A 19,464-nucleotide genomic window follows, 5' to 3' on the forward strand; every position below is an offset into this window, starting at 1 on the left:
GGGTTATAAGTGAGAGTTTGAAGATTGGGTTATAAGTGAGAGTTTGAAGAATGGGTTATAAGTGACAGTTTGAAGCATGGGTTATAAGTGACATGGGTTATAAGTGAGGGTTATAAGTGACAGTTTGAAGAATGGGCTATAAGTGAAAGTTTTAAGAATGGGTTATAAGTGAAAGTTTTAAGAGTGGGTTATAAGTGACAGTTTGAAGAATGGGTTATAAGTAACAGGTTGAAGAATGGGTTATAAATGACAGTTTGGAGAATGGGTTATAAGTGACAGTTTGAAGAATGGGTAATAAGTGACAATTTGAAGAGTGGGTTATAAGTGACAGTTTGAAGAATGGGTTACAAGTGACAGTTTGGAGAATGGGTTATAAGTGACAGTTTGAAAAGTGGGTTATAGGTGATATTTTGAAGCGTGGGTTATAAGTGATAGTTTGAAGAATGGGTTATACGTGAGTCTGAAAAATGGGTTACAAGACAGTTTGAAGAATGGGTTATAAATGACAGTTTGAAGCGTGGGTTAAGGCATATGTCATATCAGATATAAATTTAGTGAATGAAGATTGCGTAGGCAAGGTCATGTAAGCTTCTGAGCCAGGTTTCAACTACTCTTTACAGAGAGAGAGAGAGAGAGAGAGAGAGAGAGAGAGAGAGAGAGAGAGAGAGAGAGAGAGAGAGATGATTGAAAAACTTGACATTCAAGGTATAACAAGTGAATATTATTTTTTGAGTATGTTTTTTTTAAAGATCACAGTTGTCTTCAGTTAGCCAGCCGGACAGGACATTTTAAATTTGGTGGTACCAAAAGAGGAAGATGTCTCCGTCAGCCACGATCGTCTCCATGACGCCTGGAAAAGAAAGGATACTTTTAATATATATATATATATATATATATATATATATATATATATATATATATATATATACATATATATATATATATAATATACATATATATATATATATATATATATATATATATATATATATAAATATATATATATATATATATATATATATATATTATATATATATATATATATATATATATATATATATATATATATATATATATATATATATATATATATATATATATATATATATAAATAATGTGTTATAGATTTTATTCAATAAAAATTTGGTACATTTAAGATTATGGAAAACCTGGTTTTATATATCAAATAATCTATTAAATATTAAATTTTGATGACATAAGCAATTTATATTTTAAAAGGATTAGCAAATCACACAACAAAGGGGGCCTTGTGGCTAAGTTGATAGCGTACTGGAATCTGATGTGAGTGGACGCTAGTTCGAGTCTGCCTTACAAAGCTAAGACTAATGCCGAGAGAGAGAGAGAGAGAGAGAGAGAGAGAGAGAGAGAGAGAGAGAGAGAGAGAGAGAGAGATAACAACAAAAAAACAAAAAACAAACCTGTTGGAGAAACCTTGTCATTACTAGGCTTGGTGCCTGGTACAGGGGGCTCCCTCAGGCGGTATAGAAGCCAAAACCAGTACCCTAATTTCTGCTCCTTGGCCCCTGACAGTGTGTGGACGTAGAACCCGTTGCCCCAGTGGGAGGCTGAGAACCTGGAGGACAAGCCAGTTCATTTAGTTTATAGGTCAGAAGGATGTGGGAATATATTATTGGCATAAAGTTTGGGAGAATTATATGCCTAGTTACACTGGTCTCAAGTTTCTTGACAAGACTTAAGAAAAACCAGTAATGTTTGGATTATGAAATCAATCGAGTTTACAAAGATTATATACATTGTATTATAAAAATATTTTGTCAACAAATCAAGCATATTTTAGTACTGCAGTAAGCTTGGCAGTAAGGGAAGACACTCATTAATGCTTGTGAGAATATAACGCTTCTTTGGCAGTAGAGTGACATAACTCAAAAATTGCAACCTTTCAGGAGAAGCAATTTGAAGTTTAAACTCTCTATTAGTATTACAAATACAAATAAGACGTTTTTACCATAATATCGAACAAAGAACGGGCTATCTGCTGGTATCAATAACTAAAAAAATTTTTTTTTTGAATTGGGTCACTTTTGGCAAACGAGCGATAAGAATATGTCATCCTTAGATCTCTAAAATTGGAGCGTAGGGGACAAAATTAACATCAGCAAGCATTAAAAAACAGTACCATGAGTCTTCAAGCTGAGAAACAAATCCACAGTTATGTATATGTATAGATCTATCTTTAAATACATGTACATATACTGCCCTAAATTGGAAAACTGCAGTATCAGCAAAATTTTCGAAATTGTGATATGCCACCTACTGGGCTCGTGGAACACTAATACACAAGTTACTGCAGTTTCAGAAGGATTCTTCAATGCTTTCCACGAGTATTTAGGGGGTCCCGTTTGCAGTATCTGCAAAATCAGTAGTTAAGCAAGGGAGTATCTACCACTTTTCTCAGTTTTGTATTTTTGCAGACACTGCAGTCTTCCATTTTAGGGCAGTATATATAACTATATATTTGTTTCTCCATAGCAAGTATTTTTGTAACTATGAAAAATGCTGATAAACTAATTTCTCAAAGCTAACCATTTACAAGAGTAAAATGTTGACAAAAGAGTCTATGATTTAAAAGATTTCATTTTACTGTACATCCTTTCCAATTCCTCCCCTTCCATCTTACTTTCCAGCCACTCCTAACAACTGATTCCTCCTGGTACACCTTTCAAACCTTTTACTGTCAGTTTCCGTTCCAGCGCCGAATGACCTCATAGGCCCCAGTGCCTTGGGCCTTTGGCCTAAATTCTATATTCAATTCAGTTCAAGGAAAATGTCAGGATATGACATTTTCCTGAGATCTCCAGTGATCCAGAACTGGACGTAAAAAGGACTGATCCCAAAAGTACTTACTCGAACCTCTCGTCTTTTTCAGCCGCGAGTTTCATGACGGTGTAGAAATTGGTGTTCTCAGGAACTGTGAGAGAGATGTTGAAGTGGACAGAGGCATTGTTCCCCTTCCAGATGACGTACGTCACGTTGATCTGACGGGGAAAGTCAAAAGAAAGTCAAAAGAAAGTCAAAACAAGCAACATATGCGCCTAAGTTTCTTCGGCGCAATCGAGTCTTCCGTACGTATAATCAAGGCCGCCGAGAATAGATCTATCTTTCGGTGGTCTCGGCATAATGCTGTATGAGCCACGGCCCTTGAAACTTTAACCATGGCCATGTGGTGGCCTATCCTATGTCGTTGCCAGATGCATGATTATGGCTAACTTGAACCTTAAATAAAATGAAAACTAGTGAGGAGGCTAGAGGTCTGCAATTTGGTATTGACTAGAGGGTCGATGATCAACATGCCAATTTGCAGCCCTCTAGCCTCAGTAATTTTTAAGATCTGAGGGCGGACAGTAAAAGTGCGGACAGAAGAAAGCGCGGACGGACAGACAAAGCCGGCACAATAGTTTTCTTTTACAGAAAACTGAAAAATATCAAATGAGTGTGGTTAAGATGAAAGGTCTTGGACTTCGTACCAAGTTATGATTTATGAAATTTTTTTTGTGTTTGATGTCTAGTGGAATCGAAGCCACGTCATATATAATCATTTATTACCAAAGAAAGTAAAAAAGAAAGTAAAGAGAAAGTAATTAAACGTTTGTGTTAAAGCTGCAAAGCTTTGGACGTCTAAAAGAATTATGATCCATCGTTATCTTTTCGTATTTTAATCTGTGAAACTGAAGCCACGTCATATAATCATGTATAACTAATCTAGTTAAACATCTTAATTATCTTATAAACACAGGTGAATGTATTAATATATATTCTCATGTTATTTTGCAGTCATATAATTATATACAAATTCACTAGCAAGCCTTGACTTTTATCTTATATAATCAGGTGAGTCTATGTATTTATTCTCATTTTATATCTTAATAACCATTCTCTTTCACTTTACACATATTGCTGTAATCCCAACTTTTCAAATCAAAACTTGGTGACATAATTCATAAGAGGAATCTTTGCAATATGAAGTACAAAACACAACAGATAATACAGTATTATGCAAGGGGTTACAGAGATCTTGGTAATGTGAAGTGTAATAATAACAAAATCTTCTATAAATCATAAGAGTAATCTTTGGATTATGAAGTGCAACAGACAAAAATTAATACACCACTGGAAACACTGAATAAGGATGTCTTCAAATAAATAAATATAACAACAGGGTATCCATCTTAAACTAGGAAGTCAAATGAGGACCACTTACCATTTTGTTAGTTACATTTGTGATATCCGGCCGCGCGGGAATATCCGTTGGGACAGGAGGTGGCTCGCTAGGCAGGGAGAAGGCATCCACTGGAAATGATTGATAGGATTCTTTACGGCGTTGCTTATAGGAAAATTGATTCTGAATGACTAAGAATATATATATATATGATCATTTCAGTATATTTCCAAACCATTCTGACCTTGTATGAATTCTTGGAGTATATTTTTTATATAATCTGATTTTCTGAAATTTATAGACTGTCAAGCCAAGCACTGGGGGACTTTTGGACATCCAGGGATTGAGACAGAGACAAAAGGGAGTTGGAGTGGCTGGACAGCAAGACAGAAAGGCCCAGAAAATAAAGGAGATGAAGTCCAGGGATCTAAAGGTAGAACTGTGAGAAAGACCCACAACTACACTGAGAATTAAGTTAGAGAGACTGGACAGCAAGGTAGAAGAAATGAAGGTGGAATGAAGGTCAAACAAAAGTCTAAAAAGTAAGGGGTGCAGCTAGGGCCCTAAGGGACGCCACAAACGCCCTTTTTAGTAACGCCTACGGTGCACCAAATGAGGTGCACTGATGTCCCTACCCCTGTGGGATGGAAGTTCACCTAACAATCTCATTACAAAAAACAACTTTCGCCTGGAACGAAGATTCTGGAACGAAGATTCTGGAACTTATTCACAGACCTGGAGCGTCTTCTTCATCCACAGTGTCCTCCTCGACCTTGGGGCATTTCCTGAGGGCGATGTCGAGCAGCGTCCTCCCTCCTAGGAGTGGCAGGACGGCGTTGGTGTCGAAGAGTGTGCCGAAGGACCCGTCTGGAAGCTGGTGGGACATGACGTATTCCTGGGCCCTCGTGGCGTTCCAGGATCCCGCCAGCTTGCTTGACATCATGGCCTGGAATGGCAATGCTAATGTTAGGGCTAGAATAAGAGCTTTGACTTCGTCTGGAGTTAGAATTTTGATATCGTGACCTGGAAGTAGATTTTTGATATTAGGGTCTGGAATTAGATTTGTTGACATTAGGGTCTGGAATTAGATTTTTTGATATTAGGGTCTGGAATTAGATTTTTTGACATTAGGGGCTGGAATTAGATTTTTTGACATTAGGGGCTGGAATCAGATTTTTTGACATTAGGGGCTGGAATTAGATTTTTTGACATTATGGGCTGGAATTAGATTTTTTGACATTAGGGGCTGAAAAATCAGAGTTTTGACTTCACTTGGGATTTGAATTTTGACATCATGGCCTAGAATTAGAATTTACACTTTAGGGTCTGGAATTAGAATTTTGACATTAGGGTCTGGAATTAGAATTTTGACATTAGGGTCTAGAATCAGAATTTTGACATTATGGTTTGGAATTAGTTTTGACATCATGGCCTGGAATTGAAACTTTGAAATCATGGCCTGGAATCATAATGTGAACATCATGACCTAGAATCAGAGTTTTGGCATCATGCCCTGGAATTGGAATTTTGACATCATGGCCTGGAATTGAAACTTAAATATCATGGACTAGAATCATAATGTGAACATCATGACCTGGAACTGAAATATTGATATCATGGCCTGGAATCAGAATTTTGACAGCATAGCCTGGAATCATAATGTGAACATCATGACCTGGAATTGAAATTTTGAGATCATGGCCTGGAATTACAATGAGATAGATATTTACATACATCCTGCACCAAGTTAACAGACGTACAACCTGAAAACCTGTTACCGCAACACATAGCTCCTAAATATAATCCTAACCTGCAGAGCCAAGGTTGTCGAGTGCAGGTTATTCTTGAAGGAACCATCACCATTCTGCTGGCGTAGCAAGGTCTTCATAGCCTGGTCAATAAAGTGCTTGAGGTCATGTTTTCTTTGGTGCTGAGCGCAGTGCAGAGCCAAGATCACCACAGATAAGGTGTCTGGAAAGTGGAAAATGATCCGCTATTTCTTTGGCCATGTCTGTGATAATTTTATCACTGATAACATCTGATGATTTAGAATAAAATGGACTGGAATTGGTTGAATATCAACCATTTCCTTGGAAATATCTGTGTAAAATTATCACAGACAACAGATAAACATTAGATGGGTTGGCAGGGATTAAATATCCAATATTTCTCGGAAATATTTGTGTTAATTTGATCATAGATTACTACGAATGTTTTTAGGAAGAGTGAATTCGCTGTGGTTAAATATCTATTCCTTCTTTGGCAATGTTTGTGTTGATATTCTCATAGATAACAGATGATGTTTCTGGGAAGTTGAACAACAGTTTTTTTTTCAGGGGTACCGCATTCTGCCAGACTCACCGATGTTCGTCTTTCTCTGGAGAGGAAAGCAGTTGCAAACTAGGATAGTTTTAGTGAGGAAGAACACATTTCTGTAAGAGTTGCATAGCAATTATCACGGGTAACTAAGCTGGTAAGTGAAATGTGGCGTGCATCTTCCGTAGAGTTTTCTTTCTTCAGTAGAAACTCTGCGTAGGAGAACGTGGCCTAGAACATAACTAATCCAGATCGTCTCCAGAAGCTTAAAACTCTACAGATATTAACTCCAAAATTCAGTTACTTGCGTATTGACTCTGTAACTGTTACAGTGTTTTATTCTTCCTAAATAAAACTACCACAGTTCGAAACTGCTGTCCCTCGAGTTAATGGCAGAGCACAGTGGCCCTGAAAAAACAATTATTACAAAGGTAGCGAAAACTCTATACAAAATGAATGCGATTTATAGTTATCACTTCCAACACTATTATTATTATTATTATTATTATTATTATTACTCAGAAGATGAACCCCATTCATATGGAACAAGGCCAAGGGGGCCACTGGCTTCAGATCCAAGCTTCCAAAGAATATCATAATAATAATAATAATAATAATACATATATAAGTGCACAAAAATCTACCTTACATATAATAATAATAATAATAGTAATAATAATAATAATAATAATAATAATAATAATAATAATAATAATAATAATAATAATAAACAGAAAAATACATACCGACAGCGTGGATCTTCTTCGGGTCCGTCGTGATGTCCAAAAGCCTTCGAATGCGCGATTTTCGTACGTGGTGTCCGGCCGTGCAGGTTGCCAGCTGCGCGAAGGCTATTTCGAAATCCAAGACCCTGATTGGTGCTCCACCATGGCTGTTGGAACAAAAAGTGGAACAGTGGGGTGGAACAACGGTTCATTGAAAGTTTTTACCAGCCCTCTCTCTCTCTCTCTCTCTCTCTCTCTCTCTCTCTCTCTCTCTCTCTCTCTCTCTCTCTCTCTCTATCCTGTATATATATATATATATATATATATATATATATATATATATATATATATATATATAAATATATGTATACATATATATTTTTATATGTAAGTATATATATATATATATAAATATATATATATATATATATATATATATATATATATATATATAGAGAGAGAGAGAGAGAGAGAGAGAGAGAGAGAGAGAGAGAGAAAGAGAGAAGAGAGAGAGAGAGAGAGAGAGAGAGAGAGAGAGAGAGAGAGAGAGAGATTAGAGAGAAGAGAGATTGGGAGAGAGAGTTTAAGGGAAGAGAGAGAGAGAGAGAGAGAGAGAGAGAGAGAGAGAGAGAGAGAGAGAGAAATCAACTAGGCAAATAACAATCATTAAACCTGCAATCAACACCACAACCTCAGAATCCAATAACGATAAGATCTACCTCCCAGAAATCACTCGTTATCTCGTGACCTCAGATTCTCCTCCTCCTCCTCCTCCTCCTCCTCCTCCTCCTCCTCCTCCTCCTCCTCCGCCTGCTGCTTTGATGCAGGCAACGACGAGCACCCTCCTTAATGAGATTATCGTCGAATTGCCACGCTTGATGGCCCGGGCGAGGTACAGTTACGGTCGACATTGAAGCCTCAGTTTGGGGATTATCGACCTAATCAGATCCACCTGGCTTCGTCCACAATGGGCATTATTGCATTCCCAATGCGCTCTCTAATCTCCTTGGGGGATGTTTGGTTGCTCCTCTCTCTCTCTCTCTCTCTCTCTCTCTCTCTCTCTCTCTATATCTTTATCTCTGTTCCTTTATCTTTCTCACACACTCTCACTCTCTCTTTCTCTCTCCCTTAAACTCTCTCTCTCTCTCTCGCTCTCTCTCCCTTAAACTCTCTCTCTCTCTCTCTCTCTCTCTCTCTCTCTCTCTCTCTCTCTCAATATTTTCTCTTCCTCTCTCTCTCTCTCTCTCTCTCTCTCTCTCTCTCTTCTGGCCTTGTGCAAATAAACCGGTATATTTATAAATACCTTCCCCGCTCTCTCTCTCTCTCTCTCTCTCTCTCTCTCTCTCTCTCTCTCTCTCTCTCAACTACCCTCGTCTCCTCCCCAGTTCCCCTACCCTCCCCCACCCCGCTCCCCAACTAAAAAGAGGACCCAGTAAAAAAAATTGTATAAAAATTTCCTTTACATGAATCTCCGTAAGAATGAAATTATTCTTCAAAATGATTTCAAATTTCAAGGTTTACGAGGAAAGGGCGTGGCTCTCTCTCTCTCTCTCTCTCTCTCTCTCTCTCTCTCTCTCTCTCTCTCTCCATTGATTCCTTCCCCTTAGCCTACCAGCATCGTTAGGCTTAATTGAAGGTGAGATACTGAAAGATTATCATTGTAGCTTCATGATCATTAAGTAATTACCTGGACTAGGTTGAGTGTGTTGGTGTGGATAAAGCCTATGTCACTTTGGATAAAGTATATGTCATTTTGGGTAAAGTCTGTCACTTTGGATGAAGTCTATGTCACTTTGGATAAAGCCTATGTCACTTTGGAGTGGATAAAGTCTATGTCACTTTGGATAATGACTCTATCACTCTGAATAAAGACTATGTCAGTTTGGGTAAAGTGTATGTTACTTTGGATAAAGCCTATGTCATTTTGGGTAAAGTCTATGTCACTCTGGATAAAGCCTATGTCACTTTGGATAATAGTCTATGTCACTCTGAATAAAGCCTGTCACTTTGGGTAATGGCTCTATCACTGAATAAAAACTATGTCAGTTTGGGTAAAGCTTGTATCATGTTTGATGAAACCTGCATCACTTTGGATAAAGCCTATGCCAGTTTAGGTAAAGCTTGTGTCACTGTGGAATCCCTAAGATTAAACAGCACACATGCAGAATCCCTAAAATCAATCAGCATATCTCCACAATCCCTAAAATCAAACAGTACACCTGTGAAATCCCTAAAATTAAACAGCACACCTACCAAAAAATCCTTAAAATGAAAGTATCCTACCAACTAGATCCTTGGAATAGAAGGCTCGAGGATCCTTGCAGAGGGCGACCAAGGTCATGACATTGACCGCCAGATGGCCTGTGGTGATGGGCTCTTCTCGGTGTCTGCAAGAAATAAACAGAATTTGCAGGTTTGTTCAAATGGAGTGTGAAACCAGACTTTCTAGAAAAACACTTTCAATAAACAGGTTTTGCAAGTTTGTTCAAATACAGGGTAAAACCAGAGTATCTTTAAACAAACAGGTTTTACAGGTTTGTAGAAACAGGGTAAAACCAGAATATCTTTAAAAAAACAGGTTTTACAGGTTTATAAAAACAGGGTGAAACCAGGCTATTTTTTTCAGTGAACAAGATTTACAGGTTTACTGAAACAAGGTGATATCAGAATATCTTTAAATAAACAGGTTTTACAGGTTAATAAAAACAAGGTAAAACCAGGCTCTTTTTCAATAAACAGGATTTATAGGTTTATCGAAACAAGGTGAAACCAGAATCTTTAAATAAACAGGTTTTGTAAGTTCATTCATAACAGGGTAAAACCAGAATACCTTTCAATAAACTGGTTTTACAGGTTTATAAAAACAGGGCGAAACCAGGGTATTTTTTTCAATAAACAGGATTTACAGGTTTATTCAAATGGAGTGTGAAACCAGACTTGCTTTAAAACCCAGGCTTTAAATAAACAGGTTTTACAAGTTTATAAAAATAGGGCGAAACATGGCTATTTTTTTCAATAAACAGGATTTACAAGTTTGTTCAAATGAGGGTAAAACCAGACTTTCTTAAAACCAGACTTTTTTTTTCAATAAACAAGTTTTGCTTGTTTACTCAAATACAGGTGAAACCAGTCTTTCTTAAAACCCAAACCTTAAATAAACAGGTTTTACAGGTTTATTCAAATGAAGGCAAAAACCAGACTTGCTTTGAAACCAGTCCTTTTAGAGATAAACAGATTATAAAAGTTACACAAGGTGAAATTAGGCTTTCTTAAATAAACAGGTTTTACAGGTTTATTCAAATGAGGTTCAAACCAGACTGTTTGAAACCAGACTTTGTTTCAATAAACAGGTTTGACAGGTTATTCTGTCTTTAAAACCAGACTCTATTTAAATAAACAGGTTGGCAAATTTATTACAATAAGGAGAAACCAAATTTTTAAAAGATTTCAGATATACATGCATGTATAGATGTATACACACAAACATACATAGCAGCTTATATTAAATATTAGCAGTATACATATATATTTCAATTACTTATACACTTCTGTAAAAAAATTCATAATAATAATAATAATAATAATAATAATAATAATAATAATAATAATAATAATAATAATAATAATAATAATAATAATAAACATTGGACGAACTCATAGTTTTAACATTTTTAACGACTATAAAAATTCTGATAAAAATTATCTAAAAAAAAAACTTTGAAATAAAACTTTTTTAAAACAAAAGTTTTTCCCAGCAAAAATATGAAGCACTTTTGTTCCCAACATCAGTTAACAAGTGCAGTAGTTTGTTGTGACATTTGGCTAAAAAAATAAAAGAACAACAGTAATTCAAATTTGCATAAAAAAACTGGATGGGGTTGTCAAAACAAAAGTATAAGATAGAACAACTAGATGGAAATGTCAAAACAAAAGCTGAGAGCAAAACAACTAGATGGCAATGTCAAAACAAAAGCCGAAGGAGGAACAACTAGATGGCAACGTGAAAACAAAAGCAGAAGGAAAAACAACTGTAAGGAAACGTCGAAACAAAAGTCAAGTGAAAAGTGAAGAGAAACGGAATATCCAAGTCAAAACAAAAGAAGGAAGAGAGAGAAGCTAGATAAAAAATAACTCATAAACAAAAGCAGAAACAAGCAAATAAGACACGGGGGTCGAAACAAAAACAATAACAAAAGTAAATTAAAAATTTGGAGAGAGAGAGAGAGAGAGAGAGAGAGAGAGAGAGAGAGAGAGAGAGAGAGAGAGAGAGAGAGAGAGAGAGAGAGTTCAAAGTTTTCGGAATTAACGGAAACGATTCTCGTAACTTCTTTTTTTTTATAGGTACTACGTAACTTCCCTTTTTTTTTTATAGATGTCATGTAACTATTTTTATAGATACGTTTATTTTTATAGATATCATGTAACTTAATTTTCTATAGGTACTTTGTAACTTAATTTACAGATGTTACGTAACTTCATTTTATATAGATATGTAACTTAATTATTTTTGCAACTTAATTTTATTTATAGATATGCAACTTAATCATTTTTGTACCTTAATTTTATTTATAGATATGTAACTTAATTATTTCTGTAACTTAATTTTATTTATAGATAATATGCAACTTGTTTAAAAAAAATCTATTTTAGTTTTGACTTAAGGAGCAAAATGAATTTTTTTAAAGTGCTCATGAAAGACTTTTTGCGTAGAATCTCTCTCTCTCTCTCTCTCTCTCTCTCTCTCTCTCTCTCTCTCTCTCTCTCTCTCTCTCTCTCTCTATCTCTATATATATATACATATGTATATCTAATATTTTTTTGAAAATACACATTCATATGACTTTAGCCTGATGTTAAGTGGGCAGTGGTTCAAATCCCTAAGGTACAAGTGTACAATGTATACATTCAGATATACATGCATGTATGGATGCATATACACAAACATACATAGCAGCTTATATTAAATGTTAACAGTATTCAAATATATTTCAATTATATACTTCTGTAAAAGCAAATTTCCTAATAATAATAATAATAATAATAATAATAATAATAATAATAATAATAATAATAATAATAATAATAATAATAATAATAATGCATTTCTATTTTATATATCAGTATTCAGATATATTGAAGTTACTTCTTATAAAGTTTCATTACAATCTATTTCCATTTTATATCATAATAATAATAATAATAATAATAATAATAATAATAATAATAATAATAATAATAATAATAATAATATATTTCCATTTTATGTATCAGTATTCAATTATATTTCAGTTACTCCTTATACATTTTCCACAAATAAATTTCCATTTTAAATAATAATAATAATAATAATAATAATAATAATAATAATAATAATAATAATAATAATAATAATAATAATAATAACAAACTCCTCTTCTAGATATTCAAGTTCCTCTTTTGTTTCCCCTTCAATATCCACTTACCAAAAACTTATTCTCTTGTTAATTGTCATTTACAATTCTCTTCTTAATTATTCATCTACACTCTCCATCTTCATTTTCCTAAACAAAAAATGAGACTCAGTACAAATTCGATTCTTTCCCAAAAGCAGTCTTCAAGTATTTCCTCTAAAATCCTCGCTCTGTAAATCCTGGACCCATTAATTTGAGAAAACCTGAGCCAATAAATGTAATTCTTTTATTTATTACTTTTATTTGCTGGTGGGATTTTTGGTGGCTGCTTTTGTTTTCAGAAGGTTATAATGGACTGATTTTGAAGGAGAAATTCCTGAAATTTCAGTTTTAAATGGTTGTTTATCTTGAAATAAATATGGATATATATTAACCTGTTTTTGGGGTTCAGATTTGGGGGGCGAAAACAATTGTTTGGTATCCCTTATTGTTATATTACAATAAAATATTATTCTTAAGTTTGGATATTATTATTAAATATTGAGTTAGATTATCATTATAATCATCATTAGAATATTATTATTATTATTATTATTATTATTATTATTATTATTATTATTATTATTATTATTATTATTATTATTAAATTTCTAAGACACTAACTATTCTGGATATTACCTGAAATGCCAGAGATAGTTAAGACTATATTAAGTCGATTATTAATCTTAAATTTCCAAAACACTTTAATTACTGTGAATATTACCTCAAAGACCAAAGAGAATAACTATTATGACCATAAATAAAAATATTTCTATAGAATTTTGTGATATTACCTCACGTTAGAGAGAATTACGACCCAAACATAATATTTCCTCACATCAAAGAGATCTCAGACCCAAATGAAAATATTTCGGTAGCATTTTGCGAATATTATCTCGCATCAAAGAGAATTTAGACTCAGTCAAAATATTTCTACGGTATTTTGTTAATATTACATCAAACACTGAGGAATTATTGAGACCCAAAACCAAAATATTTCTACAGTATTTTTGTGAATATTACCCCCAGAACCTTAAAGACCTAGGAGAATTTAGACCCAAAATTAAGACCCAGTCGAAATATTCCTGTGGCATTTTAGGAATATTACCTCACATCAAAGAGAATTAGGACCTAAAACCAAAATATTTCTATAGCATTTTGTGAATACTGCCCCAAAACCTTAAACACTTAGGAGAATTTAGACCCAAAATTAAGACCCAGTCAAAATATTTCTGTAGCATTTTGTGAATATTACCTCAACCAAAGAGAATTAAGACCCAAAACGAAAATATTTCTGTAGCATTTTGTGAATGTTACCTCACACCAAAGAGAATGCATTTTGTGAATATTACCCCAAAGCCTTAAACACCTAGAAGAATTTAGACCCAACATTAAGACCCAGTCGAAATATTCCTGTGGTATTTTGTGAATATTATCTCACACCGAAGAGAATTGAGACCCAAATCAAACTATTTCTGTGGCATTTTGTTAATATCACCCCAAACACTGACTAATATCAAGACCCAAAAAACCAAAATATTTCAAAACCTTAGAAATCTAAGAGAATTTAGACCCGACATTAAGACCCAGTCGAAATATCCCTGTGGCATTTCGTGAATATTACCCCAAAACCTCAAACATCAAAGAGAATATGGACCCAAAACCAAACATATTTCTATAGAATTCTGTTACCCTTCACTACCAGACAAAACAACTGGACTCCTCCTCCTCCTCCTCCTCCTCCTCCTCCTCCTCCTCCTCCTCCTCCTCCTCTTCCTCCTCCTCCTCCTCCTCCTCCTCCTCCTCTTCCTCCTCCTCCTCCTCCTCCTCTTCCTCCTCCTCCTCCTCCTCCTCCTCCTCTTCCTCCTCTTCCTCCTCCTCCTCCTCCTCTTCTTCCTCCTCCTCCTCCTCCTCTTCCTCCTCCTCCTCCTCCTCCTCCTCCTCCTCCTCCTCCTCCTCCTCCTCCTCCTCTTCCTCCTCCTCCTCCTCCTCTTCCTCCTCCTCCTCCTCCTCCTCCTCTTCCTCCTCCTCCTCCTCCTCCTCCTCCTCTTCCTCCTCCTCCTCCTCCTCTTCCTCCTCCTCCTCCTCCTCCTCCTCCTCCTCCTCCTCCTCTTCCTCCTCCTCCTCCTCCTCTTCCTCCTCCTCCTCCTCCTCTTCCTCCTCCTCCTCCTCCTCCTCCTCCTCTTCCTCCTCCTCCTCCTCCTCCTCCTCCTCCTCCTCCTCCTCCTCCTCCTCCTCCTCCTCCTCCTCCTCCTCCTCCTCCTCCTCCTCCTCCTCCTCCTCCTCTCGATCTTACCAAAACCACTCACTCACTTCCACATCTTGAGGACGAGCTCCAACTCCATCTGCTTGATGACCAACTGGGCCTCGAGGTTCTCCCTAGAGAACCAGGTGGCATTGGCGAGTCTGAGAGCCAGCACTGTGTTGGCAGAGTCGCAACCCCATCCCCAATTGTCGTTCCTCTGGGAAATGACCCACTCGACGGCCCTCGACGCTGCTGGCAGGAAGATGACTGGTCCCTCGTCCATCGACCTCTCCGTCGATTCGTCTGTCCAGGGAAAAAGAAGAAGAAGGTGACGAACCGAACTGAATATAGAATTTAGGCCAAAGGCCAAACACTGGGTCCTTGAGATCAATCAGCGCTGAAAGGGAAATTGAGAGTAGGAGGGTTGAAAGGTGTAACAGGAGGAAAACCTCAAAGCAGTTGCACTATGAATCAGTTGTTAGCAGAGGGTTGGGGAAAGTAAGGTGGAAGAAAGAGAATATGAAAGGAGGTACAGTAAAAGGAACGAAAGGGGTTGCAGCTAGGGGTCTAAAGAAGGAACGCTGCAAAGAACCTTAGGTAATGCCCACAGTGCACCGCATGAGGTGCACTGACGGCACTGCCCCTCTGCGGGGATAATAATGATGATGATGAATATGAGTTTTTTTTTGAGAGGTTTTGCATCTGTTTGTGAAAGTTGGTCTGTAGAAGTTTGTTACGAGATGTTTGTAGTTTGTTGGGAATGAAGAGAGTTTCTTCTGTCTGTACATTTTCTAAGGTCGAGGGGAAGAAGAAGAAGAAGAAGAAGAAGAAGAAGAAGAAGAAGAAGAAGAAGAAGAAGAAGAAGAAGAAGAAGAAGAAGAAGAAGTTAAGGTGTGTGGGAATTTTTGGATCTGTTTGTGAAAGCTGGTCTGTAGAAGTTTGTTACGAGATGTCTGTGGTTTGTTGTGAATGAAAAAAAGAGGTCTTTCAAAGCCTTTTTTTTTTGTATATTATCTAAGCCAGTGATTCTTAACCTTTTTTTTTATTACCACAATAGTTTTCTTTAACAGAAAACTAAAAACAAGAATGTAAGAACTCAACTAGAAACAGAGCTCCAAGAATCCACTGTTTTTAATTTTCTTTTATTTATAAATCTCTACAAAGGTCATTAAGTAACATACATCTGGCAACTGATCACATGCACCCTGCAACTTGAGTCTCAGGACAGGAAATTGCAATGCAACATGAGCAAGTATACGATGGAATAGTCGACGGAAGAAGAGAATGATTAAACTTTACTGGGGAGAGAGAGAGAGAGAGAGAGAGAGAGAGAGAGAGAGAGAGAGAGAGAGAGAGAGAGAGAATAAGAAGAAGAAGGAGAGAGAGAGAGAGAGAAAGAGAGAGGCCCTTCGACTTTGAAGATAATATTTCTGTCTTTCAAAGAGAGAGAGAGGGAGAGAGAGAAAGAGAGAGAGAGAGAGAAAGAGGAGGAGGAGGAGGAGGAGGAGGAGGAGGAGGAGGAGGAGGAGGAGGAGGAGGAGGAGGAAGAGAAGAAGAAGAAGAAGAAGAAGAAGAAGAAGAAGAAGAAGAAGAAGAAGAGAGAGAGAGAGAGAGAGAGAGAGAGAGAGAGAGAGGTTCGTTAAGAATCATCCTATAACCTGGAACTGGAGTCCCCAGAATTCTAGACGTGAGTGAAATAATTCCTTCATGTCTGTTGCAGACGCTAACGACCTTGTTTATGGAGTTGTCCATGAGAGAGAGAGAGAGAGAGAGAGAGAGAGAGAGATTGAATGTATCTTTGTATGAGCTGTGAGGTGCCACAGGTATGTTCTAGTCAAACATTTCAGTGAGATAGAAATAAACTCTCTCTCTCTCTCTCTCTCTCTCTCTCTCTCTCTCTCTCTCTCTCTCTCTCTCTGAAAGTCATTGATATTACCTTTATAGCTAAAAAGGCCTCTCTCTCTCTCTCTCTCTCTCTCTCTCTCTCTCTCTCTCTCTCTCTCTCTCTCTCTCTCTCTCTCAAGAACATATTAATATTATTGTTGTACTCAAAAGGTTAATTTTTCCCAGTAGCCAACTACCTCATTAAATAAATAAATAGAATAAATTCATAAATAAATACAAATATATAAATAAATAAATATACAAATAAGCAAATAAATAAATGAATATATAAGTATGTAAATGAATGAATGAATGAATAAAATGAACAAGATACAAAACCACGATTCCTCAACTCATGAAAATTCCATCCGAGAAAATCCTATCTCCATTTCCTTGCTTCTCCGTCACAAGTTAGATAAATAGATAAATAAATAGATAAATAGATAAATAAATAAATAAATAAATAGATAAATAAATAAATAAATGAAGTAAACATGAAACACAGAGACCAAAGACTTCTCAACACATTAAGATTCACCATCATCAACTCTGTTGCTACGAGAAGAAGAAGAAGAAGAAGAAGAAGAAGAAGAAGAAGAAGAAGAAGAAGAAGAAGAAGAAGAAGAAGAAGTAGAAGAAGAAGAAGAAGTAGAAGAAGGAGAAGAAGAAGTAGAGGACGATGACACAGGTGACTCCCTCTCACCTTTAGAGTATCGACGAAGACTACCAAGTTCAGAATCTACAGGATTCATCAGCTCCTGATTCTGATTCTCCTCCTCCTCCTAGCCTCCTCCTCCTCCTCCTCAACCCCCTCCTCTTTTTTCTCCTCCTGTTTCTTCTTCTCCTCCTCCTCCTCCTAGCCTCGTCTTCTCTTCCTCTTCCTCCTCCTCCTCCTCCTCCTCCCTCCGTTTCTTCTCTTTCTTTTCTTCCTCTTCCTCAACCTCCTCCTCCTCCTCCTGCTTCTTCTCTTCCTCATCCTCAACTTCCTCCTCCTAATTCTTCTCTTCCTCATCTTCCTGTTTCTTCTCTTCCTCATCTTCTTCCTGTTTCTTCTCTTCCTCCTCCTCCTCCTCCTCCTCCTCAGCCTCCTCCTCCTCCTGTTTATTCTCTTCCTCATCCTCTTCCTGGTTCTCCTCCTCCTCCTCCTTCTCCTCCTCCTCCTCCTTCTCATCCTCCTCCTCCTTCTCCTCCTCCTCCTCCTTCTCCTCCTCCTAGCCTCCTAGACAGAAAGGTCGCGGGTCGTTCTACCAGGTCAGGAAGAAAAGGTTAGTAATTTTTCAGGTCAGTAATTTTCTTTTTTTTCCTTTTTTTCTTGATTTTTTCTGACTTTCTTCCTATCTTTCTACCAGGTGAGGGAGACATGGTGAATAATTTTCTTTATTTTCTTGCTATCTTTATTTTCTTTAGCTAGAAACCCTTATTACGGACAGAGCCGGCAGACTTGATAAACCCAAAATGGATCCAAAGGAAAATCAGTTATGGGAAAAAGTGATAAATAAATAAGTTAAAAATGCGCCGAAGATTCTTCGACTCAATCGAGTTTTCTGTACATCGTATAATCAAGGCCACCGAAGATAGATCTATCCTTCGTTAGTCTCGGTTTAATGCTGTATGAACCGCGGCCCGTGAAACTTCAACCACGGCCTGGTGGTGGCCTATTCTATAACGATGCCAGAGGCACGATTATGGCTAACTTTAACCTTAAATAAGATAAATAAAATAAAAACTACTTAGGAGGCTAGAGGGCTGCAATTTGGTATGTTTGATGACTGGAGGGTGGATGATCAACACACCAATTTGCAGCCCTCTAGCCTCAGTAGTTTTTAAGATCTGAGGGTGGACAGAAAAAAGTGTGGACGGACAGACAAAACCGGCACAATAGTTTTCCTTTCAGAAAACTAAAACCTTATACATCTGAAATTCAGGAATGATGAATTTCCTCTTAGCTGAAACACTTGGAGACCAGAAAAAGATTCCAGAACCGCACTCGGAAAACTATTCCACATTCCAGCTGTAGCTAAGATATAAAAAACTTCTAGGAAAATGAGTAGCATTAAACCTGATGCTAGAAAATAACACATTGCAGCAGAAATCAGTGTCATTACACAAGAGGCAGTTAGCTGTGATCTGATAAATAGTTCAGGCAGAAATTGAGGTCCACCATTCGTTGTAAAATCGTCAAAAAATGGAAGATTTTGGGAGATTTTAGTCAGGTTGTCAAGGCTTTCTCTTCGGGAGTCTGTCAGTCGAATATCAGTCTAGTATGAAGTATATTTAATGTATATTTTGGTCCTCTATTCTGAGGAGATAATATCTATGCACAAATACCCACTACGCAGTCACCCTCTGGCCAACCTCACCCCCCCAAAAAAAAATGGAATTTGCCAGTGCCAAAATCTCGATAATGGAGTTTCCAAACTCTGAGCTAGTCCGGAACACCTGGTTCCACAAAATGAAAGCCAATACTTTACAGTTTTTTCTACTGAAACAAGTAAAAAAATTCGAGTTTTCAGTACAGCGTATAATCAAGGCCACCGAAAATAGATCTATCTATAGGTGGTCTGGGTATAATGCTGTATGAGCCGCGGCCCATGAAACTTTACCCACGGCCTGGTTGTGGCCTGGCCTATATCGTTGCCAGAAGCACGATTATGGCTAAATTTAACC

At 37.0% G+C, this 19,464-nt stretch overlaps 1 protein-coding gene across 1 annotated transcript in view; it reads right to left on the reverse strand.

Annotated features, from left to right (window-relative positions):
- Positions 1-685: 685 nt before the first annotated feature.
- The window catches only part of LOC136830359 (uncharacterized protein CG3556-like), a 137,891-nt gene continuing 119,112 nt past the window's right edge, over positions 686-19,464 (reverse strand). The window contains 10 exon segments of the mRNA XM_067089861.1: positions 686-850; positions 1,440-1,594; positions 2,887-3,017; positions 4,241-4,329; positions 4,934-5,144; positions 6,009-6,169; positions 7,261-7,383; positions 7,386-7,406; positions 9,523-9,626; positions 14,982-15,216. Coding sequence (XP_066945962.1) covers positions 789-850; positions 1,440-1,594; positions 2,887-3,017; positions 4,241-4,329; positions 4,934-5,144; positions 6,009-6,169; positions 7,261-7,383; positions 7,386-7,406; positions 9,523-9,626; positions 14,982-15,216 — 1,292 coding nt within the window. The 3' untranslated portion in view covers positions 686-788.

Source organism: Macrobrachium rosenbergii, chromosome 46 (assembly GCF_040412425.1).
Source record: "Macrobrachium rosenbergii isolate ZJJX-2024 chromosome 46, ASM4041242v1, whole genome shotgun sequence".
NCBI classification, from domain to species: domain Eukaryota; kingdom Metazoa; phylum Arthropoda; class Malacostraca; order Decapoda; family Palaemonidae; genus Macrobrachium; species Macrobrachium rosenbergii.